This window comes from Frankliniella occidentalis, unplaced genomic scaffold (genome assembly GCF_000697945.3).
Source record: "Frankliniella occidentalis isolate FOCC.00 unplaced genomic scaffold, Focc_3.1 Scaffold4, whole genome shotgun sequence".
Taxonomy (NCBI): Eukaryota; Metazoa; Arthropoda; class Insecta; order Thysanoptera; family Thripidae; genus Frankliniella; species Frankliniella occidentalis.
Genome location: NW_026267134.1, coordinates 3400993 through 3426747, shown reverse-complemented (window position 1 = coordinate 3426747; position 25755 = coordinate 3400993). Strand labels below are relative to the sequence as shown.

Sequence of the window (25755 nt, the reverse complement as noted above, 5' to 3'; positions counted from 1 at the left end):
GGGGGGGGCGACGGATAGGAGTAAAATCAGCTGACATGGAGTAGTAACACAGGAGCTGCTCGCATCGGCGCCAGCATGAAGGACGCACCCAGGAATGTTCAAGATAAAGCGGTGGCATCCCCTTGTCTAGATTAAATATCTTTCAATGTGCTGAAGTTGCTTACAATCGTAGGTCGTGTGTAAAAGGGGAAATTTGGCAAATGCATCACTCTTTCAGAATTTTTCATATTAGTTCCATTTAAGTTAAACTGTGGTCACTGGCGACGAACGTGTATGTATATATTGAATAAACCTGAGGATGGACAGAAGCTACTAGAAACTTTAAACTCAAGAACCATCCTCTGGCTTTCTTGTCATAAAAAATTGACAGTGTAGCTTTGACAAACGTGTAGCAAGTTCCAATGGCGTCAAAAGAGAATCCGCTAGGTCGCGAGGTGCGAACGGAACAGCGGGTCCTCTAGTCTAGTGTCAAAAATCACATCAGTGAAATGGCTCAGAGACCTGCACTAAAGCTCATAAGTCTTGGCACCCACAAGAATGGACTTGAATAATTTTGAAAACATTGTCAATAAGGATTCAAAAGCATTAAAATAAGCTCTACGGCAATTGATACTGTACCAATAATTTTAAAATTGCTACAAGACAGACTTGAAAGTGACATCTGCAAATAACATGTTTGCTCATCCAGATGGGGGGATGGGCAGAAATTTGAGGAAAGCATGCTGTTTGTTTTGATTCAACCAGTTAACTCGGGATCAAGAGATATAGGCAGACCAGCCTAAGATCGCGATTTTCCTCACCCCCTCTCGCCCGCAAACTCCTATACCGCCTGTGCTAGCCCAGTCGCGACCTTAGGCTGGTCTCAGTATAAGTGAGACCATGACCTACAAGCAGATAATTCTTCATTACTTTTCAGTACTCATTCAATTAGTCATCTTGTAATATGTTATATGATGTACCCAGAATTGACATATTATTCCCCATAAGCTTGATTTAAACTTCAAATATTAGTTTTAATAATTTCAGATTGAGTTTTAATAAAGATGGAGATTTAGTAAATTGTTCAAATAATCACCATCTAAGGAAAACACAGTCTGTCAGCTCAAGCTGGAAGTCATCATGACCAGTCACACAAAACAAATTTAAAAATATGGACTGGAATGCCATGGACTTCTGCAAAATAGAGGTGGTGTTGAAATTCTGTCCAAAATTATTTAATCAGATGTTTCAACCCCACCTCAATCAGCTGTGACAGCAACAACAATCGTAGAGGTTATGTAGGGAGGCTCGGGTGTAGTGAGGCCTAGGGCCGCCATTACCCAACACTAACTCATATCTTCAACTTCAACGTACTCTCCAGCTCCGTTCCGGGCTTCAAAGATATTTCCGGAACGAAGCATTGGAGTATGCAAATAAAAAACTACCCAACACCTGTATCCCCTGGCAAATTCACAATAGCGACAAACCCCCTCTCTCCAGAGACGTGATACAGTCAGCTGGAAACGCCATTTTTCACGCCAACACTGCCATGACGACAAGCCGATGTCTTTCGAGAAAACCAATGAACACAGTTGGCTTCCCACTACCTCCTAGAAATATAACAAACCAAAACGTCTCACATGTGAAATAATCGTCGACCACGCCGTTTGTCTCGCCATCGCTGTTGCGCTGAAATAAAAAGGCCACCAACTCATGCCCGCCCAGCCGGGCCAAACATTTTTCCTCCAAACGCCTTGTGCGTCTCTCGCCCAGGGCGGCCATAACAGTTTGAGCCGCAGCGCCTCCTCGGGCTCGGGTTGGGGCCTAAACCCGACGGGCCGCGAGGCGGCGCGCGGCAGGCACAGCGCCATTCAGTCGCATTCCCGTCGCTAAAAAACCTTGTCCAAATGGTCAAACACACAGCCGATCAACATGGCGAGAGAGGAGCGGGGGTAGCGGGCATCAGCTGACTCTGCGCCGGCAACGCGTCGTGGTCGTGTCGACGCGACGCGCGGCCGCCTCCGAAAACACCCATCAACCCCTCTCACTCACACCCAAGGCCCGCGCCGGACGGCCCACGCTGGCCGAAAGGGCGGCAGTCTGCACTTCGGAGGCGGCCACGCCTGGTCACAATACAACACACGGCGTTTGCACATATCAACGGCCTGCCCTAATCAGCTGACGGGCAGGGGCAGAGGCCGCGGGCGGCGTCCTCTGGGGGACGCCTCGCCGCGACGCCCACCCCGTCAGCGGCGTCAGCCCGGGCAGGCGTCGCGTCCTACCCGCCCAGCCGCGCCTTCCTCCGCGCCTGCAGCGCCCAGCTCCGCCCCGCCTCCCCACGCCATGTCCGACATGACGCCCAGCCCGAACGTACCTGCCCGCATCCTCCTGGTCGCCCGAATCGAAATCGTCGAGAAGGTTCTGCTCCGAGCTGCGATTCAGTCCAGACATGGCTCTGCCTTTTCTGGGGTTTTCCTGCAGTCGTTGGGGCTTATCACTCGCGCGCCGGGGGAAATCGGCACATGAAAAAAATCTCGCACTTCGGGGAGACGCTTTTCCAAACCGCGCGCGCCAGGCCCCACGCCTCGCTGTGTTTTGTAAAGGCGATCTTTGGCGGGAAACAGCTGAAGGGTTGCACAACGAGCGGTAATATCCCTACGCCGTGCGGTCAATGAATTCAACACGTGTTGGAAAACGGCAGCCCGAAACAGCGACCCACGAAACTGAGTTTTAATTTCCAACACGGTGCTACCAGTCCTTTTGTCAAATATCTGGTCTTTGGGTTCGAATACAGCAAGCGTCCCGGCGGACTACTTTGTCTGCGTTCAGAATGCGGCGGCAGGACGCGGGAACGCGGGCGGCGCACGTACACCAGCTGGGCCAAGCCGAAGCCAAAGGAGAATCCGTAGTAGATCAGCGGCGGGTTCAAGTTTAAAAGTGAATCAATCGCGCTGGGTGCCTCCATCGAGATCAATCAAGAATTAAAATTTGAACGATGGGCCCAGGTCGTTAACCCACCACCAGAGAACACACAAAATATCTAGAAATAAAGCCACAATTTCCATGTGTTCGCAACTACGCTCATCTACGGCGTAGTATCAGGATCAGGACAATGCCACTCCCAGCCAACCAGCATCGAACCGGCTTTTCTCGGCCTACGTATTTGCGTTCAATCAAAAGCATGCGACGCAGAAGCCAGGGAAAGACGTCGGTCTACATTTTTATTCCAATAGGAACATAATGTATCTGTTTGAACAGACAAAAATATCAGGTTCCATTCAATTTATATTATTTCTGGACTTTGAAAGCAGCGCAACATGGGGAAGTCGCGGCATCTATCGGCAATGCACTGAACCTCTTCCCTCACAGACAGGGGTGGCACGTAAGTGACATCCGCTCACTGGGTACAGCACAACAAAACACATGGTCGCACGGTACTCACCTCAGGCGTCGCAACTTGGTTCATTTTTGGATGTCTTACAAGTCTCTCCCACTCCACAGTTTCAGCAAAGCGAAAAAATTACTGAACATAAGCAATCTAAATATTATGTAGGCACAGTAATTCTTATAATAAGCCCACCTTTAAAGAGGAAAATTAATACAAAATCCATTAAATAGCTGATTGAAAACTGCCACATGTATTTTGAAAAAGGTGAGATCAGAATAAAAATATCTGACCCCACCAACATCATTTTATTATACATTTCAATAGGGGTGTATAAATAGTTCCTTGGTTCCTAAATGCAGTCTTAATGGTAGGCGAATCCAGAGGTGTCCTCTGAGTGGATGAATTTATAAGCTTTGAGACTATTTACATGAAAAATAAAAAGGCAATTTTGGCAAATCCGCAAAGGGGGAAGGTCTGGGCTGTCCAGCATCCCTACCATGCCCCTACCTTCCTTAACAATCATTGTCTCCCTTGGTGCACATACTACTCTTTCGAGAGCATACGGCAACAGGGTAAACCTGCAATATTTACAAATGAATGAATGTGGGTCAATTTGGGTAATACATCAGTCTACAGTAAAATCACTGAGTGAAGAGAAAATGGCCTCGTGATAATGGTTAGGAATAACTATGCTAGGCCCTATGATGACAATGCAAATGCTAAGTGAAAAATATGAGGACCAAGTAAAACATCTTAACTAAGGATACCAAATAAATGAAAAGCAGCTGGCATTATGTTTCCATTTCTTGGATTTATGCAGCAAGGTGCTTGTACAACTTAAAATTTTAATGGTAGATGCATATTCTTGCTTCAAGAAAAGAAAGATTCTGAATCAAAAGAATTTTAAAATAAAAATGAGGAACAAGAAAATTTTTAAAAATTAGACAATTATCCTCTAAAAAAAATATGTATGAAAATTTTTGACATTTCTTCATATTCAAAGAATCAATTGGTTGCCATTGAACTATTGAATGGAACTATGGCAGACCAAAGTACAGAATAAGTTAATTTTTTGAGCTCTGTAAGAATAAACACAAGCTTCAAAAATACCAACCACAAAACTAAATAAACTTTGGTTGTACGTAATCAAATCATTTTGAGATGAGAAGCGGAATTAAAAGACAAAATTAATTCATTACCTACTTCATGTTGAAAGCGTCACGCAGAGAAAATGAACTACCAAGTTAACAAAGATTACTCAAGCTTGTTTCTTAGTTACATACTTCAAATAATCAGGTCCTTTCATAATAACATATTAGCTAAAACGTGATACCAATGTTATTACAATTTAAAGTGAAGTACGGTACGGTATAGAATGAGGAAACCTAATACACCCTCCAAATATGAAATCAAGGTGGCGCCTCTCACCAAATGAGTAATTACATACCACTTGCAGTGTAGAAGAGAGAATGTATCTCATAGTGATCATTTCAGTAGACAAGGATGACACATTACAACACTCTTCACAAAATCACGCATTGCTGACGTAACAGCAAATAAGAAAATAATGTGTCAAAATTACTTATTTCACAGCCAAGGAATGCCTACATTACAGTGTGGTTGACATGTGTAAAATTGAAGGCAGATTAACAACACATTCCTCATCACCTTTGGACTGAACCTACTTTCCTTTAAATGACGTTCTGATCATTCCCTGAAATTTTTAACAACATCTGACACACTTAATTTCTAAACAACATTCATATAATTAGCAATGACTGGATAAAAATAGCAATTGAGATGAATTAAAAAAGAAGTCTTATGATGATTGCTCTCAGTTTCACAAAACACCTGTCTAGGTAATATGTGATACAAAACCTATTAAGCGCATGATCATGTAGATAACAGAAACCCCTGAGATTACTACAATTATAAAACAACAAATCACACTAGATACTAATCTGTAGTTGATTGAACAGTGCTATGGATAGGCTAACAAGACCAATAGACACGGGAACTTTGGCAAATTTAGCAAATAAATAAATCTCAAAAATTACAGTACCCGCTGGGGATTATTGCTTGTTTGGTGTAAAATTGCAGACATTTGTCTCCTTCATGGACTTAGATGTATAAGGCATAATCTGAATGACACAAATTCAAGTTAGTGGTTTCTTCAAGAGAACACTCAACTTCATTAGAAAATGTAGAATTCAGAAACAGGCTAACATGCTCCTGTAAGAGGTCACAGCGGTAGAAGAGATAACATTTAACATTTATCAAGAAGCATAACCAGAAATCTAACCTAATACCTTGCTTTGTAACTCCCCCAGAAACTTCTGTTTCCAATCATATTGCTGCAAGTCCTGTTTTCAACAGGATCTCACATTCAAAATTAATGACTTCAAGTGCAAAACCTATTTATCAACAATAGGAAATTTAATGTTACGAACTGTGTAACAAAGTGGTTGTACAAAAATAAAATCTCCTCAGCATTTCCTAGCGATTCATGTTTTAAGGCTAAACTACATTTCTAAATCATTCTTATCATTTAATCATTAAAAAACATAGTATTATCAATAAGATGGTTCTCATAACAAATCAGCAAACTTCCCATTAAAGTGTGCACATAGTCGTACTTATCAAGATAATTATTGATCCATCATCTTCATCTTGTAAATAAATATATCCATTCATACAGCTCAACCCAGTTTACAAAAAAAATTGTAAACTTACAAAGAAAAATATTATCACTGGTCACAAGTTTCAGAAAAGTAGAAATTCAAAGAGAAGCTAATCCAAGCACTTTAAGTATGATGGCTAACTGAAATACCAGAAAAAGTAATCACTATGACATACACTATGACTCATATAATAGGAGCCAGATATTATACGACGTGATTTCAGTGCCACCTTGAAAAACAAACATACTTCATGTTGAAAAACAAAAGAAAGCCAATTTGCAACCAGGTGTTGTGATATGTAGATCAGAAATTGAATAAAAACTAAAATGATGAGAAAATATTTGTCATACTTAACAGTTTGATGAAAACATCTGAAATTCAAATACTTTCTACACATGAAAGAGACCATCTAAATTCATTCTGATATAACCTAAAGAAGTTTCTTGTACCCTGCCTTGGCACGTTCCTGTGCTGGGTTTACCTTGATGCGAAGCTGCTGGATAAGGTCTGAAATCTTAAGGGAAGGCCCAACTTTCATACCAGACAAAGCCATTACCTCCTCTTTGGTGAGATTGAGCAAAGCTTTTCCATTTATACTCTGCAAAAAGAAAGAAAGAAATTAGATGTTTACAGTTCAAACATAAAATCTTAAATATTAAATTCCATGTACTCATTGTAAATATCAATTTAAAACCGAATTATAATAGGTGTGGGTAACACTTACTTTCCTGGCAAAATTGTCACAGTATGCAGCACAATCATTCACTTTGAGAAAATGTGAGACATCATTTACATCCCATTCATTAGGATTGAGCTCTCCCAGCAAAGAACTGGAGTTGTCAATGAGGCGAGGGATTACCTTAGCTGTGACACCAACCTAGCAAGACAGAAAAATAACAATCAATGAAACAAAACTTGAACGAGTTCCAAATACGATCAACTGCTAAACAATCGTGTTTAGATGTTTCAGATGGCATTCTTAATACAGTATTTATATTTTTATATAAAATCAAGCAACTTACATCAAATTGATGGTGTGACCCTTCAGCTTCTGTTGGTAGTTCAGAGAAACCCTCGTGGGATAAACCTTGGTCACTGCCTGTATCTAAACATTCAAAATAAAAAAATAAAAAAATAGGGTAAGACACAGCATAATGGGATCATATTTCTGAGACTATACTTAATATCTATTTCCTGTTACTACAGTTGCCTTAATGCAGGAGAAAATGCCATGAACTTTATTACAAGATTAGGAGACACCATTACCATGACACAAAATTAACTTTAATTATGCACTACTAACTCCTATCGGTAAACAGTAAATAAAGTCAGGAAGAAGCAGTGTTTTATATTTTCCTATGGTCTCATCATGCTACTGAAATGTCTGTGTGAAACTATTAAAGGAAGAAAAAAACATAAGGAAAATAAAACAAACCTGAAAATGAGTCAACCTGCATTAACATGGGCACAGCTGCATCACCCATAGCAGGAACGTGGGTAGATAATAAAGTACCACCTGGACTCTTTTTCATGCCAGGTCGTCTCTTTGGCATGCCTCTACGACCTCGTCTGCCACGAACTCCACGTTGTGTCCGTCCTACACGAGAGAGCCAACAGCCTAGGTAGGTTAGTGTACAGCACACCAACATGAAGACAGTGATTTTGAAAAGACATTGGGGAGCCTAGCTCTTACAAGAAAATGGGTAATAGTACAGGTATTTCCCCAATTGTTGAAAAGAGAACAGATAGTATGGAAGGAAGATAGCGTAACCACCACAAAATTATCTTTGTACCATTTAAAAAAAAGTTTGCTCCATAGTCATTTCACTGCTTTAAATAAGCACGGGATGAATTTGATAACATATAAGGAAGAAGTATAACGTACCTGTATTTGGATTAACTTTAGGCGGTGATACCACTCTAGGGCCCTCAAGTTTGTGAGAAACCAGCTGGCACCAGCCCACTGGATAGAGATCAGAACTGCTACAATCAAGCCATTGATCATACTCCACTTCCCATCCATCGAAATGCACCCTGAGAAGGCGACCAACTACTCTGGAAATTGTGGCAACACAAACAAGTCTAGGGTCCATGATGTCTGTTGCTTCCAAGTGCATATCTTCAACAAAACCATGATTTGGGACCTCCCACTAAAATATTTAAAAAAAAAGAAATAAATTTGAAATGAAACTAGAGAAATTAGATACACCTTGAAGATAGATAGATAGATAATGCTTTCTTAGGGGTGGGAGACAAACCTGCTTAAACAAGAAGGATGGTGCAGCTACAGACTGAGTTTCTTGCAAATAAGCATTCCAGTTAAAGGTTCCAACTTCATAACCTTTAGGTGGTGTCAAAGTGATGTTGTTTGCTTCACAAAAGCCAGGAGCAAAAATACAAGCTGATGTTTGATGGTAGCAGAACCAGTCAGAGCAATTTACATCAGCATCATATGTTTCAATTCGTATCATCAAATACCCTTCATTCAAAACCTGAGAAATACAATTCATAAAAACAAATTAATTTTTCCAGAGAGTAAAAATAACAAAGGAAAAGAATGTTTTAAATGTACCTTCATAACAGTAGCAACACAAATTGATGATAGATTTAAAGGGTCAATTGCCTCCAGTTTCATTCCCTCAACAAAGCCACTTTGTTTTTGAGTGGCTAACTGTACAGCTATTTGATTGAACTGTTGCTGTTGTCGCACTTGAAGTGGAAACATGTTATCTGTGGCATCATCTTCATCCCACTGACCAATCGCACATCTTTCTACATATTCAGGGGGTGCATCAATTTGATGCCCAACCCTTTGAGCCCATCCAACTGGATGAATCAGGTTTGAATCTTCATGACACCAAAATCCATTGTCATCATCATCAGTCTCATAATACCTTACATGCAAGCGTTTTCCTACTATCTTCTCAATGGTTGCTACTTTGACTTGAGATATTCTGTTTTTATCAACAACTTCAACATTCAAGTCACACCTAGTCAATAAAAACAAGTGAAAATATTTATCACAATACTTCCTAGGCCAAAAACTCAAGCTTGAAAAAGTAAAAATAATAAATGATTGAAACATACCTGAACCTTGACTTCAAACTGTCGTGGACTTTGTTGTAAAATGTAGAGGGAAGTGTGCGTGCTCCAGTTAAACGTTTCACAAGGAAGTCTTTCCAGTCAGAATACTTGTGTTCCACAGCTTTTAAAAAGTGATAACATAAATTAAAACAAAACTTGGGATGAAATTTAAAAAAAAAAACACACAATTATATACCAAAGCACTAACTTTTTGGAGGGATTAAAGGACGTCCGCGAATAGCGCACCAGCCAACATGGTGAACAATGGAGGAACACAAATTAACCCAAAAGTCTTTACTACTGTTCTGTCCAAATCCTTCATACCGTAACAGGGCCTTGTATCCTGAAAGGAGAGGTAAAACATTGATACACAAAGGTGACAAACAAACATACTGTCATATTTAACAAATATTACATACCTTGGATTTTAAGTACAGTCGCAACCCAAAATGAATCTGGAAAATCCTCAGAAAAGTTGTCACAATCTGTGTTTTGTACTTCCACCTTCATGCCAACAGTGATGTTGTCCCAGCTATCTGCCATTGGAGCCTGCAATATTAATTTAAACAATTAGTTGTTTAATTGAAAGAACATTGATTAAAGAAGGATATTTCACTACACTTACATGCTGGAAGCAAGAAACAGGAGCAGCAGAAAACCCAGGATCATTTAACATAGAGTCCCATTCAAATGTACCTGCCAAATCAGGGCAGCTCTTTTTATCAGGAGGAAATATAGGCTCATCTAACTGCAAAGGGGGTAGTGGGGTAAACGCTGAATATGGCCGAGTTGTTGCATTGGATGACAAAGAGTCCTCACTTTTGGAATCCTGCAAAGAAATGTTCAAGTAACATTACCTGGTGCAATGCAAATGCAAATAACACAAACAATCAAAAGTAAATGTACAGACCGAACTAATCCATTGTTTCTGATCGACTTGTCTATCTTCTTCTTGGTGAGTTTGAATTGTTTCACACTGCATAGGCATCTGAGGCACAACTTCCATAGTAGCCTGCATCACCTGCATCTGGGCTGACAATGGCATGTTCAACTGCATGTGTGACATGTCTACTTGGGACTGCATCTGCATTGGCTGCACGGGCATTTGCAGTTGATCCATTTGAGGTATTCCCATGGGCAGCTGCTGCATTTGTGCTGCAATTGGTTGCATTTGCATTGGGACCTGAGGTTGTAATCCATTGCCCATCATTTGAGTCTGGATAGGCTGCATTTGCTGTAACTGGCTCTGCAACTGAGGTGGTAATTGGGCTTGAATCTGAGCCTGCATTTGTTGTGGCATCAACACCTGCATTGACTGTTGCTGTTGCATTTGCATTTGTTGTTGCATAGCCAGTTGTTGCATCTGAACTGGTTGCACATGTTGAACTTGTTGTTGCATGGTTGGTTGAACTATTTGTTGAACTTGATTGTTAGCAGTTTCCTGCTTGATTTCGTTATTATCCTTAATTGGGGTGGGGTTTTCTCCTCTAGAACAAGCCAAGCTGCAAAATCGTCTCTCCTTGGTGTAAAATGCGTGCTTCACTCCAATGGCTCCACAATTCTGACAAACAGCTGTAAATATCAAGGGAATACTTAATTAATAATGAATTCATCACAAATAACAAATAGCACAAAACCAAAATTTTTAACAATTACCCATGCCATCTTTCTGGATTGGTATTACACTTGGATCAGTGTCACTTTGATATGCTATGGGAGTTTTCAGCTTTAAACCAGGATGTTTCACTGGTCGTATCTTCTTGGTTCCACTTTGCTGAGGGGTCTGGGATGGTGACATAACTTTGGATCCATCTTCTCCACAATATGGATCATATTCATCCAGACCAATAAAATTTTCCATTCCCTAAAAATTGGTAAAATTAAAACAAAAACAATGAATGAATAAATTAAGTAAGAATGTTATGGTATAAAAATTATGTTTGCACAGATATGTAATTTTACTTACCAGCTGAGGCCGCATGTCCTCCAATGATTGTAATGATTGTGATGTGTCATTATAATACGTTCCATCATTCTGTTGAGGAAATATGTGTTCTGAATCCGCTTGAAGTAGCATATCATTGCTGCCCATCCACACCAGACCTAGTTCTAAAAATTTGAGATTTTAAACAAACAAAAAAACGACAACAGATAGATGAGAAATGAGGTTTGTTAATACTTTGTTACACTAAAGAGAACTTTATAAAAGAAAGAAATAGGATTCAGAGATGTGGTATAATTTTTTTAAGTGTGTAGTTTCTTCAGTAACTTCACAACTAATATGTCAACAATTTAAATGGCAGTTAAGAGAAACAAAATTCACCAATCTTAGGGGGGGAAACCGTATCAAGAAATAATAATTATGAGCTGGCAAAAAAGATATTGTACAATCATTTAGAAAAGGCAAATCTGAATACTAAGAAGTGTTTCTGAATTTATAACATTGAATTAATATGATACGGACATTGATAATAATTCCTAAGGACCAATGTTGCCCTGAAATAGTTTCCACACAACAAAGCCCATACAGGTTAATTTGGTTAAGAGAGTTCATAAAAGATACTATACAGAGGACACTCGTCCAAAATGTGTTTAGAAGGAGCCGGCATTCTTCTCACTACTAAAATGATCTTGAGAAGTATTTCGTAACAAGACATGAGTAATTAATAAATAGAAGAAAACTTAACGGCAGCCTAGGCTCGGCAGCATGATGCTGCTTTTAAACATACTAACCATTGCTTGTAGCCATGTCCATCGTTATTGTTAGTCTATTATTTACAAGGAAAAATCAAATAATTTTGAGAAGACGAATATACACTCTTAAACAATAAATAAATATTGAATGTCGCAGGCGTCCTAAACACACACAACCTCCTCATTTCCCCGCAAGCTTCTTTCTTACGGTATCCCAATGTGAATATGAAGTTACTATTCCTAAAGTTGTTCTTTGTCGTTTGTAAAGGGCGCATTTTGTTTTGTTTTGCTTTCTTCAAATAAAATAGTTAAAAGGTGTAGTTGAAAGAGCTCAGGGTTCAATATCAATCATGAAAAAGTCAAAAGCAGACTTTTTTTATGCATGATGTGGGTGGCTTTTCGGCAACAAGCGCGACAGGGTACACGGTTACAAGTTGGTAGTGCTTGTTAACCTTTTGAGTGTGGCGGCAGTGGCAATAAAGAAGAAGAGTAGAGGAGAAAGAAGTTGTATATTGTTTTTGGTGGTGCTGGAAGCTGGAATTCAAATTACATTGTGGTCACAGCATCACCCGAACCGAAGCATTCCAGCTAAGCAGTTTTCGTGATATTCTACGGACAAGAATGTTTGATTGATCGTTTATATTCGACTACAGTGTTGGTGGTGATGGTTCGTGTATATGACTCCAATGGTGGTGACTGCATTTAATTCTCACCCTATTAGATGGGCGTATAGGCGTAACCCGGGCAGCGCCGTTTGGTAATGCGCATTGAAATGCGCCTACAAAGTAACACAATTTAGGCACATTTAATGTTCATTGCCGCATTAAATAAGCATTTAATACGCGTAATGCGTAGTACCAAAATTCGTTACCTTTTCTAGTGCGCATTGCCGCATTTAATGCTCATTTAAGTGCATTTAGTGCATGAGAAATGAAACATCAGACCGATATCGAAACGATATCGAATATCAGATATGTGTCAGTTTCAGGACCATCTCATTATCAAAGTGATACGAAAATTGACAAATGATATCGTTCTGAAATCAGTCCGATATTTCATTTCCCCCTGGGTACTTGGGAAGTTCCTGCCAGACACGTTGACATAATGAATATAAAATGCATCACTTGTATTTGATGTTCCATTTTTATTTTCAGAAAATTTCTTTAGGGATGGGGAGGTAAGGGATTGGTAGGGAAGGGTGGGGATATTTGGCACTACAGCTTATGGCTATGATTGGAATTCATTTCTATTTACATGTTAACACCTCTATATAAATTGCTCTGGGCAACACATTCTACAACATTCACTAATCCTCCATTCATACTTTCACTTAATTTATATACACGTAAATTAATAATTTGTACAATTTTAACACATCAGTACATAGATTGGCTTTCTGCTGTTACATGGCAATGCAGGTTCAAGGGTCATGTTTACTTGAATGGACTAAATCCAGTTAGGATGTGCAGTAAACCCAACCAGAAGCTTACTTCACTTGACATCGATTAAGCATTTATTAGATGATGACATCTATTTATGGACCGAAAATAGACCCCATCCTCTAAAAGATTTCAGGTAGATGTCAAGTGTCGACAAGTAGATGAAACTTTTCTAGCTGGGTCAATAACTGATGCTTTCACACAAATGCTTTCATTTTATAAGTATTTCAACAGTCCCTTGACAACCTGGCTTGCAGCAGTGCTCAGTTAGCTATGGCCACAATTTTTAAATAGGACCACCATTGGCCCAGACTAGAGATGAGCTTGCATTGTTTACTCTGCCTTTCAAAACAATGCACTTAATCTCAAAACCTATGAGCCACCAAAAAGTGTTCTGTAAGGAGGAGCCCACAAATGAAAAAAATAATGTTCATATTCTGTAACAATGACTAAATGTAGCTTGGCTCAATTACACTTGCATAGTCGTTAAATGTAATTCCTCAGAACAAAATTTAGTGGCTTAAAATAAATTACAATACTGGTACTTATGACACATTTTCTGAACTTTCAACACTTAATATGGTCACAATAATTAAATATATTACAGTATCACTTTCTTTCATATGATCTTTCACAAGATTCAATTTCCTTGACATTGTTCTTTACATACCCCTGCATCTTTAAAAGCAGTCTTAATTTTGTAAACATCACAGAAACTCTGTCACATTGTACAAGAATAAATTAATGAAAAGGAAATGGGGAGTTGTCTTCATCAAACACACCAATTCCCCTTGTTTCACGTCAACCATTCATCTAGGTTCTTTTTCTCTTACTAAAACAAATAAATACTAATTTGAGGAACACACTACTGTCACACATACTCTTCTGAGGGCTTGGTTGGCGAGGCTGGAAGCCTTAATGAGGCTGGCACCGGCACCCCTCTTCCGTTGACCGAGTCGGGCAGCTCTGCAATGTCTTTGAACACCCCGACCAGACTTTGGAAATTGGGACCCCAGTTGAGGAGGTAGTCCCAGCCCAGGGCAGTGGCCGAGGGAGAGAGCGGGCCGTGGGGCCCGTGCGAGGGGCTGTGCGGATGCCCGAGGCCGTGCACGCCCATGTGTGTTGACAGGTCGTCATCCGAGGCCACGAGCGTGCTCAAAGATCCCCGGAACGACGAATCAAACCCGTCGTACGACGGCGGCGGGGGCAAGGAGGGTTTGCCCGAGTGCACCCCGGACATGGGGCCGGCCAAAGGGCTGCTACCGCGGCCCGTGTCCGTGGCCTCGTCGTCGTCGTCGTCATCCTCGCACGTGCCGCGCACGTCGCCACACGTCCCCGTGCCCACACTGTTGTTGTCGTACTCGATCTCGGAGCACGTGAACGAGTCGTTGCCGCTCTCGTCCGTGGTGGTGGAGTGCGCCGAGTGGTTGTCGTCCAGGTCGTCCATGTCGTCGTCCTGGTGGTGCATGTGCCCCCGGTGGCCGTGGCCCATGCCCCGGTGGTGCGGCGTCGAGCTGACCGCGTCCAGGGTGGACACGAGGCTCGAGTTGCGCGGGGGGTTGTGGTTGAAGCGCTGCATCTCCTCGGCCAGCGAGGACGCGTGCGACGCGTGCGAGGGGTGCGGACCCACGTGCGACCCCACGTGGTTGGGCAGGGGCATGTCCTGCGGGTGCTGCAGGGGCAGCGAGGAGATGGCCTGGTGGCCGATGGCCTGGTGGCCGGGCTTGCACAGCTTGCGGGATCCCGAGCCGCTGTGGCTGCTCAGTTGCGACATGACGGGCGAGTTGAGCGACCGCTCAGAGTTGGAGTGCAGCGCGCTGCACGCGTCCTTGCCGACACCGACCGTGCCGGACGAGGAAGTGGTGGCGAGGAGCGCCGACTGCAGCGGCTTGCCGCTGATGTCCTGGAGCGTCAGGATGCGAGGTTGCGACGACACCTCTGAGCTCGGCGACAACCTTGCTAGCGGCGTGCTCTGGTGCTGCACTCGGCCGCCGCCCCCTCCGCCCCCGCCGCCGCTGTTCGCGACGGAGGGCGGCGAGTCCACGCGCGCCGCGGGCGCGGGCGGCGCCGGGGGCAGCACCATGGACCGGGGCGAGTCGCGACTGGGGTGCTGCATGAAGGGAGTGTGGCGATGCGCCGCATGCGCCGCGGCTTGCTGCAGGCCTGCGGGCAGGAGAACAAGTGCGTCAGGCTGGAGCTCGGAGCGGAAGAGCGACGCTGCACATCCGCGCAGGTCCCACCGCAAGTACTCACCCTGCTGCATGTGCTTGTGGTGATACGACGTCGGGTTCGGCGGCGCGCTGGGTGCGGGCGCGGGGCTCGCCTTGTACTTGCGCGCGCCCTCCCGGTAGCCCTTGTAGTGGTAGACGATGTCAATGTCGGAGGGCGCGATGGAGCTCGCGTTCTCCAGGTCGTAGTGCTCGGGCATGTCCATGCTGGGGTCCATGCTGGTGGCGTCGTGTGGGTGGTGGGGCGGCGGGGGCATCGGCAGCGGAGGCGACTTGCCCACCACCTCCCTTTCGATGATGTCGGGCCGTTGGGGACGTTGCTGCTCCAGATCGCGCTCCTTGTACTTCTTGGCGATGAGTTCTGGGTGATGCGCTCGCAGCAGGTCCCCGCCAACGCCTTCTACGCCGTGCAGTCGACCCAGGTCGCCGCCGACACCACCAGGCAGCAGTCTGTAACAACACCACGACAAGAATGTCAGAAAGTCTACTCATGAACGGCAAAATAGCCCAGTGTTAACTTGCATGTCTGAAGTGGGACACTCACCCTCCTGCCGTGACTAGCGTGGTGCCGGGGGAGCCGCCAGGCCCTGCGCCCTTCTCCTTGCTGTGCCTCCGCAGCCGGAATACGACAAAGGAGACGAGAATGACGACCAGTAAGATGACGAAGAAGACGATGACGAGTGTGATGCCGATAGACAGTGGGTCGGGCGCAGCGGCGGCACCCACGCCGACCGGGCCCGCGCAGCCCGCCCACACCTTGCCGTGGGCGTGAGCGGCCAGTATGGACCCGGATCCGTTGAGCGGCTGGACCTCGGCATTGATGGTCAGGTTGGCGACGCAGCCCTCAAACGCTGCGGGGAGGAAAACAAACCGTTGTTGACCGAAGGAAAGTGATTATGGAGCGAGATCAAGACGACCTTGGGGCTTTGTGGACTTACCTTGTGGGGCGTCCGGAGCGTGGAAGGTGTCTCTCACGGCGCCGCCCACAGACAGCGTGGTGAGGTAAGGGTCCAGGAAGTCGTGCACGCCGTTGGGGTCCAGCTCGTCCCCGGCCCTGCGTCCGTCCAGCAGCAGCCGGAGCGCGCGGCCCCGGGACTCGAGGGTCACGTTGTGCCAGCGGCCGTCCCACAGCGGCTCCCAGTCCGACACCGTCATGTTGACGGGCGAGCCGGCCGCGCCAGCTCGAGACATGTACACCAGCACGCCGCCGCGGAGCTGAGGGGAACAGGACATAAGGAAGGTCAGAGTTTGTGCAGGGGGACGCCGACCAAGTACTTTCTTTAGAGATGAAGTCGCCTGCTTACCTCGATGGCGGTGAAGTCCTTGTTGGAGGCCGCGTACAGAATGAGGCCGTCCCTGCGGACAGTCCTGAAGGATACGCTGAGGGTCTTGGGGTGGTGATGGTGGTGCTGGTGGTGGTGGTGCTTGTCCCTGCCGTGCCACCGCGTCGTGCCGCGGTAGACCTGGTCGAGCAGCTGCATCCGGCGGTGCATGTCGGACACGCGGAACGACAGGAAGGCTCCGTCCGCCAGGGTGCTGGGCTGCAGGCTCTCGACGCAGTCGGGCGCTAGCACGCCGGTCGCGCCGACGCCAGTGGAACACTCGCACGCCGACGATGTCCAGCGATCTACACACGAGCCTAGCGAGCCGCAGCGCGGCGCCAAGCGCGACACACCCTGCGGAGGCACCTCCTCGCTGCGAACAAGAAGAAAGCATCGTGGTCAGAGACAGGCAGTTCATGATGGAGGATCGCGCCGGCTTTTCAAAACAAATGAAGCGCACCTGTCGAGATCCTGGAGACCAACGGTTCTCGGCTGAGTCCTGGCGCACAGGGAGCCCGGGCGGCCGCAGGTCGTCTCCACGCCGCGAGAGTGGAGCGGGCTGCTGAGGTTCAGGGGTCGACCGTTCACGGACACGCTGTGCACGCAGCCCACGAAGTCGTCGTTGGAGATCTGTCCGGGTCGTTCCAGCACCGGGTCTGCCGCCTGCAGGCCTCCCACCATCATGGGGTGGCCGTTGAAGTTCAGTGTTCTGCAAAGAGAGAAAGGCGGGTTAGTCTCGCGTCCTGGAAGATACTGGCTAAATGAGCAGCTGCAGGAGAACTCACCCAGTGCCGCCCATGTCTGTGGCGTAGCATGACTCGTCGTCCGGACGACATTCCCCGCACGAGTCCCCGTTGTCGGTGCAGGCCGCCACACTGAGCGAGACGACGCGGCCGTTGCGAGTGGCGGTCACCTTGTGCCAGCTGGCGTCGGCCAGGGAGGGCGGCCCCACCGTCAGCGAGGAGATGGCGGTCCGGGCGCCGCCGAACGAGAACACGGCCTTGCCGCCCACCAGCTCGAGCGCCACGAAGTCGGACCGACCGCCCGTCTGCGCCCCAAAGTTGTAGACGAGGAGCGCGTCGGGCTTGGAGGTGGCGAACACCACCGAGATGTCGTTGGTGGAGGCGTCCAGCGAAGGGAAGGCAGCGTAAGACAGCTCGCGGAAGCCGAAGGCGGAGCGCTCACAGTGGCGGCCGTATCGGCCGTCGGGGCAGGTGCAGCGGTAGCCGGGCTTGAGGGCGACGCAGGCGCCGCCGTGCAGGCAGGGGTTGGGGCGGCAGGAGTCGGCCACCGCCTCGCACTGGTTGCCCCTGAAGCCCGGCCGGCACAGACAGAAGAAGGACGCGCCGTCGCCCCGGCAGGAGCCGCCGTTCCGGCAAGGGTTCTCGCTGCAGGCGTCGCCGCGCTCCCGCTCGCAGTGCCGGCCCTCGGTGTGCGTGGGGCACACGCAGCTGTAGTCCTGGCCCTGGCGCCGGCACGCGCCGCCGTTCTGGCACGGGTTGGCGGCGCACGGGTCCTGGCGCCGGTCGCAGCGCGCGCCCGTGAAGCCGTCGGCGCAGCGGCACTGCACGTCGCGATGGAGCACGGGCGTGGCGAGGGCCAAGGAGGGCGAGTCGGTGAGGCGGAGTGGCAGGGCGGGGGCGACGAGCCGCAGCGCGTCGGAGCAGACGGCGCCCTCGTGGCAGGCGGCGCGCTGGCAGGGCGAGTAGCCCAGCACCAAGGGACGGCCACCGACCAGCTTGCCCAGACGGTCCTGGCGTCGCTGCAGCGCCTGCAGCACCGCGGCGCGGCTGTGGTAGCCCCGCTGGCCGCGCGCAGCCACCGCCACCTCCACTCCGGCGTCGCGCTCCTGGACCGAGTACGCCAGCACGGATAGGTGATCGTCCTGGGGCAATGCTGAGCGAACCACGTCCACCAAGTCCTTGTAGTGTGAATCCAGGAACATGGAGGCCGTCAGGTTGTCGACGCGCACCGTCACGGTGCCCTCCACTGTGTCGTTGTCTACTGCCTGGATCTCGACCGTCACCACGTTGGTGACGTCGGCGTGCACGCCGTCGTTGGCCATGACGTTGATGGAGTAGGCGCCACCGGGTTGCGCCATGGCGTTGGCGTGCAGCTGGCACGCGCGCGGGATGGAGAGTGGTACAGTCCTGGAGGGTCCGGGCGGCACCATCTTGCACCGGTAGTCTCCCGTGGCGTCCGGGTCGTTGGGCCGCACGTCGGCCACCACCCCCAGGGCGGCGGACGGCGGGGAGCCGTCTGCCATCGTCGAGGACGGTGCGGAGGGGGGCGCAAACACGAGGAGGTGCAGGGCGCGCGGCGAGGATGGAGAGTCGTTCTGGTCGAGCACGGTGACGGTGACGGGGTGCTGGGCGCGCTGCGGTGGACTTCCACTGTCCTCCACTTCCACCTGCGGAAAAGAGATCGAATGAGTGAGGGTAACGAGAACGTATGAGAGGTGAGGGTGAAGGGTACGTGGCTGGAGGGCATAAATCAGCCGACCAGTCCTCTCCTTACCAGTAGGTCCAGGCTGTCGGTGGTCTCTCTGTCGATGGTGTGCGCCGTCCTCAGCAATCCCGTGGCGCTGTCCAGGGTGACGAGGTCCCGATGGCGTCCGCCCACCAGGCGGTACTTGAAGGGCGCCCCGTTGGGTGGCAGGTCGGCGTCGGTGGCGCTCAGCACCATCACGCTGGTGCCCGCGGGCTCGTTCTCTGCCACGTAGCCCACCGTGTGGTCGTCGAAGCGCGGGGCGTTGTCGTTCACGTCCTCCACCAGAACCCGGACCACGGTGGTGCCCGTCTCGGGCGGGGACCCAGAGTCGATGGCGCCGACAGTGATGGTGTAGGCGGACATCGCCTCCCGGTCGAGCGGCATTGTCGTCTCCACTTCGCCCGTTTGGGGGTCCACCTGAAGAGAACATAGACGTGTGAGACCATGACGAAACTTCTCATCCATTTTGTTACCAGAGTGGAACTGTATATGTGACTTACCTTGAACGAGTGCGCTCCGCTGCCACCGAGGATGGAGTAGGCAAACTGATTGTTGTTCGAGCGGACGTCCCTGTCGACGGCCCTGACGGTGGTCACTAGCGAGCCTGGGGCCGCCGCCTCAGACACCTGGGCTTCATACACGGCCTGGAGGAACTCGGGCGGGTCGTTACCGTCCTGGATGGAGATGATGACCTGCGCTTCGTCGGTGTCGTTGCCGCGGATTGAGCCGGCGTTCTTGGCCATGACCGTGAGCACGACGCGGTTCTGGGTCTCGCGGTCCAGGCCGCGGAAAACTGTGACCACGCCAGTCTCCGGCGCAATGCTAAAGCCGCGGTCGTTACTAGAGCCCACCAGGAGGTAGTACACTTTGCTGTCCTCGCCCTGGTCCTGGTCGGTGGCCTGGATGATGCCGACGCTCGTGCCAACCTCGGCGGCCTCGGACACGTCCAGATGGAAGACGGGTTGAACGAAGCGCGGGTAGTACTCGTTGACGCCGGTGATGTGCACGACGAGGCGCGCTGAGCCGTACTGTGAAGAGTCTGGGTTGGCAGCCAGGAGGTCCAGGGTGTACTGGGTTCGCTCCTCGTAGTCGAAGATTATCTTGGCTGTCACCACTCCCGTGCGCGTGTCCACGTCGAACACGTCCTTGCCGGAACCACCGACTATGGAGTAGTGGATGACTGCGTTCTTGGGTGAGTCGGCGTCGCTGGCACGAGCCGTGAACACAACAGTGCCTGGTGGAGAGTTCTCGGGAATACTAGCCGTGTAGGTGGTCTGGTTGAATACAGGTGGGTTGTCGTTGATGTCGGTGAGCATGACTGTGAGCGAGGCGGTGGCGGATCGCGCATCCAGGCCGAGGTCAGTGGCAGTGATGTTGAGGTGGTGCTCCGGCATCGTGTCGTAGTCCAGCGGCCGGACGATGGTCACCACGCCGGTGCGAGGGTGCACGGCGAACTGGCCCTGGTCGTTGCCTCCGGAGATAGCGTAACGCACTTCCCCGTTGGGACCCACGTCCGCGTCGTCAGCCTGGACCGTGAGGATAGTCGCGCCCACCGGCTCATTCTCTGGCACGAACACCTGCGAGCTGGGGGCCTTGAACACGGGGCTGTGCTTGTTCTCGCCGGTCACCACGACGACTACGGTGGTCTCGTCGCTCTGAGGAGGCACCCCCTTGTCGACAGCGCGCACGGTGATCGAGTAGGTCTGGAGCAGTCGATTCACGCCCTGGGCGCGCAAAGGCTGCACAAGGCTGATTTTCCCAGTCATCTTGTCCACAGCCAGCAGCTCGGACCCGTTGCCGCCCACCTTCATGTACTCGAGCTCGGCGTTGAGTCCGTAATCCTTGTCGTCCTTGGCGACCACCTTGAGCAGGCTGCGACCAACGGTGGCGCTCTCCGGCACCGGGACGAAGTAAGAGTGCTGCGCGAACACGGGCGCGTTGTTGTTGGCGTCCACCACGTTGACGGTGACGAGGCACTCGGACGACATGGGAGGCTTGCCGTTGTCGGTTGCGAGAATCGTCAGAGGGAATTGGTTCTCGGGGGACCAGCCAAGGGCGGTGTGCTTGTAGCGCAGCCTCCGCTTGGACAGCACCTCCCCGCTGGCCGGGTCTACGCTGAACATGTCCGAAGGGTGCTTGAGGGAATACGAGATGACAGAATTGGGTCCCTGCTTGTCGCGGTCCGCCGCTGTCACCTGGCCGACCACCGCCACTCCACTCGGCTGCAGTTCGGGGAAGTTGAAGGAATAGTAAGAGTGCTCAAACTCAGGGGCGTTGTCGTTCACGTCCTGGATGGTGACGGTGAGCGGTGTCTCTTGGCGCCACGCACCGTCCACGGCGGCCACCTTGAGCACGTACTCGTCGTGCTGTTCGCGGTCGAGCGATCCGGCCACCGTCACGTTGCCGCTAATGGGGTCGATTGCGAACTTCTCTCCTGGGTTCTCGGTGAAGCTGTACGTTGCGTTCGCGTTCTCGCCCTCGTCCAAGTCCGTGCTTGTCACGCGGATCACGAAAGTGCCGATGTCCGAGTTCTCTGTCACGTTGACGCTGAACAGCCTGGAGAAGCGCGGTGGGTTGTCGTTCTTGTCAAGCACCGTGACCAGTACAGCGGCGTTACCCGTGAGTTGGGGTCGGCCTTCGTCCACGGCCTCAACCTGTAGGGTCAAAGGAATCAAGTTAAACACTGAGGTCCAAGCTGAGGGTCTTCAAAACCCATCACGAAAAGAAACTCACCTGCAGCTGGTAGCTTGCCACTGTCTCCCGGTCGAGTTTGGTCTTGGTGAAGATCTCTCCGGTGCGGGGGTCCACACCAAAGGCACCGTCACCATCCTGGCCGGGCGCCAAGCGGTACGAGAGCTGGCCGTTGAGCCCCGAGTCACGGTCCGTTGCGCGCACGCGCAGCACCCTGATGGGGGCGAACTCCTCCTCCATCACGCTGGCGTTGTACAGGCCCTGCTCCATGACCGGGGCGTTGTCGTTGGCGTCCGTCACGTTGACGAGCAGCTGCACGAGGGAGCGCAGCGGCGGGCGGTCCGAGTCGCGCGCCTCCACCCACACCTCGCAGTGGGGCGCCGTCTCGTAGTCCAGGCCGTTTGACACGATCACGTCCCCGCTCAGCTCGTCCACCCGCAGCGCGCCGCCGGCGTTGCCGCCCGCGATGGCGTAGTGGATGGTGGCGGCGGCGCCGCGCTTGGGAGAGGTGGCCGCGACACGCGTCACCACCCTGGGTGCAGCGCCCGCCTCCTTCACGTCCTCTTGCAGGGTGAACTTGGCGACGCGCGGGCCCCGGAAGGTCGGGAACAGCCCGGCGGGGGCGACGCGGACCATGAGGTCGGCAGAGGCGGAGCGCTGCGGACTGCCGGCGTCCCGCGCGGTCACGCGCACGCCGTAGACGCGGTGGGGGTCTGTGGATAGCGTGCCACCCGCCGTGACGATGCCCGTCACGGAGTCGCATCGGAACAGGGTAGCGTCATCGCCGGACAGTGAGTACCGCACCCGGCCGTTGTCGCCGTCATCGGCGTCCACGGCCTCTGCGCCAAACACAAACTCGCCAGCGGCCGTCCCTGCCGGCACGAGAACGGTGTACTGCGTCTCGTCGAAGCGCGGTTCGTTGTCGTTCTCATCCAGGACGGTGACAGTGAGGTTGACGGCGGTAGCCCTGGGGTCGGTGGCTGAGCTGTCCTTAGCGATGAGGGTCAGGTGGTACTCGGCGAGCTCTTCGCGGTCCAGTTGCGCCGCCAGCGACACCACCCCGGTGTCCGCGTCCACGGCGAACCGCTCGGAGTGCTCACCGAGGAGGGAGTACCTACAAGGAGCGAATGTGAGATTAGAACTCTGCATTAAATCGACACGAAATTAACATGCATCAGGGTAGAGGGGCCGCGCCCGCGGAGCCCGCGAGCCCGAGGCCAGGCCGGGGGATTTGAACCCGAGACAATCGTCTCATAACGAAACACGACTAGGAACAGCCGCGACTGTCGCCTTCTGATGTATGGTCCAGTCAGCTACAGCAACGACGCACAGTCCAGTGAAAGGGCACCGCTACATGCTCTCGCTACGCCTAGCCGCGCCGCTCCGCGCCACACCGTGCGACGGGGGGCGGCGTCCGAAACGCCCCTCCCGAGCGGGAGTGACGAAGAACAAACGGGCGCAGCGCGGCGCGGGTCGGTCCCGTCCCGGTAACGGATGGCCGTAAGCGGAAACCCTGCCAGCCCCACAAGGTTTGCCTAGCCAGACGGCCGGCCGGGGCCGGGCCGGGCCACGGGGCCAGGCCGGGCCACGGGGCCAGGCCACTAGCCTGGACTTGCCAGGAATGAAACCCGATCGTGATAGCCGGGCTGCGTGCGAACAGGTGGGCGGCGGGCCTGCTGAGCCTGCTGAGCCTGCGGGTGCGAGAGGGACGGCGCCATCACAGATCGGCCGCCACTATCCCCTCCGCGAACTGGGAAAATATATAACGCGCGCGTGACGACATTCATCTAGTGGGCGAGCGCGGAGCTGCGCGGAGCGGGCTAAGGGCAGAGGACGGCGGGCAGGGCACAGCGAAAAACACACACTCACCTGATTCTAGCGTTGAGCCCCTCGTCCATGTCCGTGGCCTTGGCGTGGAGGATGACGGTGCCCGGGGCGGCGTTCTCCCTCGCGGTTGAGCGGTAGCCCTGGCGGCCCTCACGCTCGAACTCGGGGCTGTGGTCGTTGACGTCCTGCACGACGACGCGCACAGTCCCGGAGCCCGTCAGCGGCGGTGTTCCTGGGGGGACAGAGATAGACAAGTCATCAGCATGGTGGTGTGGTAGTGTGGTGCGGGGGCAGGGGCGGGCCGGGGCCGTGCGCGCGTACGGTCCTCACTAGCGTAAGTCAGCCTCCAGCGCGCGTATCTCCCGAGGCGCTTGGCAACAGCCCGCTGCAACGGCTCCAGCAGCGGCCCGCTCCAGCAGCCCCCTTTGGCCCCAACCACCACTCACGCACTCGGCGGAGTCTTCCCGGCGGCGGCGAGCCGCGCCGCGGCCAGCGTGTGGAGGAGGACGCGGAGGAAGAGGAGGATAGTCGGGGACAAGCCGGGGAGGGTGGATGGACTCGACGACGAGGGGGAAGAAGAAGAACAAGAATACATACGAACACGACCCGCGGGTAAGTGTCCCGGCGGCACGGCCGCGGTGCGGCGCGGGTCGCGGCGGGGCGGGGCGGGGCGGGTGAGGCGGCGCTTCAGTCCTGGCGGCCCGGGCCCCTCTGCCCTATCCTTGTCGCCGGTACCCGCCGGTACATATGCAAAGCGAGAGGGTCGCCGCGCCCGCCCTCGCCCCCTCCCCGCGGCGCTTCACGAGCGGCCCGGAGGACCTGAACGTCAATTTGTAATGGAGTCGATATCGAGGCAGATATCGTCCGGGCCGGGGGGAGCTGCATGGCTTTGGGGTCCGCTTAAGTCCTTTCCTTGCCCTTGCCCCCACCCCACCACCACACCCAGCGCAGAATAAAACAACGAGGTGGGCATCGGAGCAGGGTGAGAAAGCACAAGAGGACGGGCGGGAGAAAAGAATGATGCGAAAAAATGTTAAAAGGCAAGAGAGCTGAAAGGGAAGCAACGGCGACGGCATAGGGACGCAGGTCGGGATGCTCGTGCTGGCGGTCGCTGCTCCCCCTCCCCGTCCCCCCCTCTCGCGCCAGGCCACTCACCCGGCCCATGGCATGGGCGTCCTCCGCCTCAGGTGCCACACACAGTGCCCGGGCCGGGCTGGGCCGCCCGCGCCGCGGCCCCTCGCGCGGTCGCCGCCGCTAGAGTAGTGTAACCGCTCCTCGGCAATAACCTTACGCCATGCCTCACGCCCCGTGCGATACACATTGCGTTACACATCGCGGCCCGAGCCGAGCCGAGCGGAGCGCTGTTGTCTGTGTCACTTGCAGAACTGGTTCCGAGTTCTCCCGAGTATGAACGGAATATGTAAAGGCGAGATAAGGCTTCCGCTCAACAAACAAGTGTGTGTCTGTGTGTGTGTGTATAGGGGTATGTGTGCGCGCGTGCTAGAGTGTGCGTGTGTGAGAAAACACGCATCGCACGGCGCCGCAGCTGCGACGGATCTTAATCAAAGGAGGACCGACACCGACAAACTGCCGCGACAAGAAGACGGGCGTCCGCGACGGCCGCGGCGGGGTCACTACCTCACTTTGTCTCCAGAAACTTAATTATTTGTGCGCGGCGGTACCAAGGGAGGCGGTGTGTGGCAGCTTGGGCAGCAGCAGCAGCAGCTGGAGCTCCCTCTGGAAGCCGTACGGTAGCGGTGTCTGGAGGGACAGAGAGAGGCGGGCGGCGGTGGCGGCACGCTCCGGGGCCGTGCGGGGTGGTTCACGTCTCCAGCACGCCCCACCCACCACCCACCCCGCCCGCCGCGCCACGCCCCGCCATGGACCTCCCGCTGTGATAATCGGACTGAAACCGCAGGCGGAGCTATTGCT

The 25755-nt window shown here is 51.4% G+C and overlaps 3 protein-coding genes across 4 annotated transcripts in view; all 3 read right to left on the bottom strand.

Moving 5' to 3' along the window:
* Positions 1-2584, bottom strand: part of LOC113204175 (helix-loop-helix protein 11) — a 26612-nt gene extending 24028 nt beyond the window's left edge. Inside the window, exon 1 of the mRNA XM_026419236.2 lies at positions 2354-2584. Within this exon, the coding sequence (XP_026275021.1) occupies positions 2354-2430 (77 nt within the window). The 5' untranslated portion in view covers positions 2431-2584. The remainder of the gene's footprint in view (positions 1-2353) is intronic.
* A 1010-nt stretch (positions 2585-3594) lies between these two features.
* On the bottom strand, positions 3595-12037 carry LOC113204178 (MBT domain-containing protein 1). 2 transcript variants are annotated; one of them, XM_026419239.2, is made up of 15 exons: positions 11866-12037; positions 11099-11241; positions 10789-10996; positions 10043-10704; positions 9758-9961; positions 9552-9681; positions 9341-9475; positions 9136-9253; positions 8621-9038; positions 8307-8540; positions 7934-8198; positions 7484-7666; positions 7071-7153; positions 6773-6925; positions 3595-6646 (listed from the first exon to the last, which is right to left on the bottom strand). In XM_026419239.2, exons 1-15 carry the CDS (start codon positions 11885-11887, stop codon positions 6479-6481), a joined length of 3126 nt encoding a protein of 1041 aa, XP_026275024.1. In that variant the 5' UTR covers positions 11888-12037; the 3' UTR covers positions 3595-6478. The 2 variants fall into 2 exon arrangements, with proteins under 2 accessions (XP_026275024.1, XP_026275025.1); XM_026419240.2 differs by having other exon boundaries at positions 7484-7645.
* A 913-nt stretch (positions 12038-12950) lies between these two features.
* LOC113204145 (cadherin-related tumor suppressor) overlaps positions 12951-25755 on the bottom strand; it is a 76237-nt gene continuing 63432 nt past the window's right edge. Inside the window, exons 6-16 of the mRNA XM_052267884.1 lie at positions 23866-24055; positions 22039-23110; positions 19806-21959; positions 19333-19722; positions 17601-19225; positions 17276-17524; positions 16798-17188; positions 16432-16708; positions 16038-16344; positions 15519-15943; positions 12951-15428 (exon numbers count right to left, since the gene is read on the bottom strand). Of these exons, the coding sequence (XP_052123844.1) occupies positions 14137-15428; positions 15519-15943; positions 16038-16344; positions 16432-16708; positions 16798-17188; positions 17276-17524; positions 17601-19225; positions 19333-19722; positions 19806-21959; positions 22039-23110; positions 23866-24055 (8372 nt within the window). The 3' untranslated portion in view covers positions 12951-14136. The remainder of the gene's footprint in view (positions 15429-15518; positions 15944-16037; positions 16345-16431; positions 16709-16797; positions 17189-17275; positions 17525-17600; positions 19226-19332; positions 19723-19805; positions 21960-22038; positions 23111-23865; positions 24056-25755) is intronic.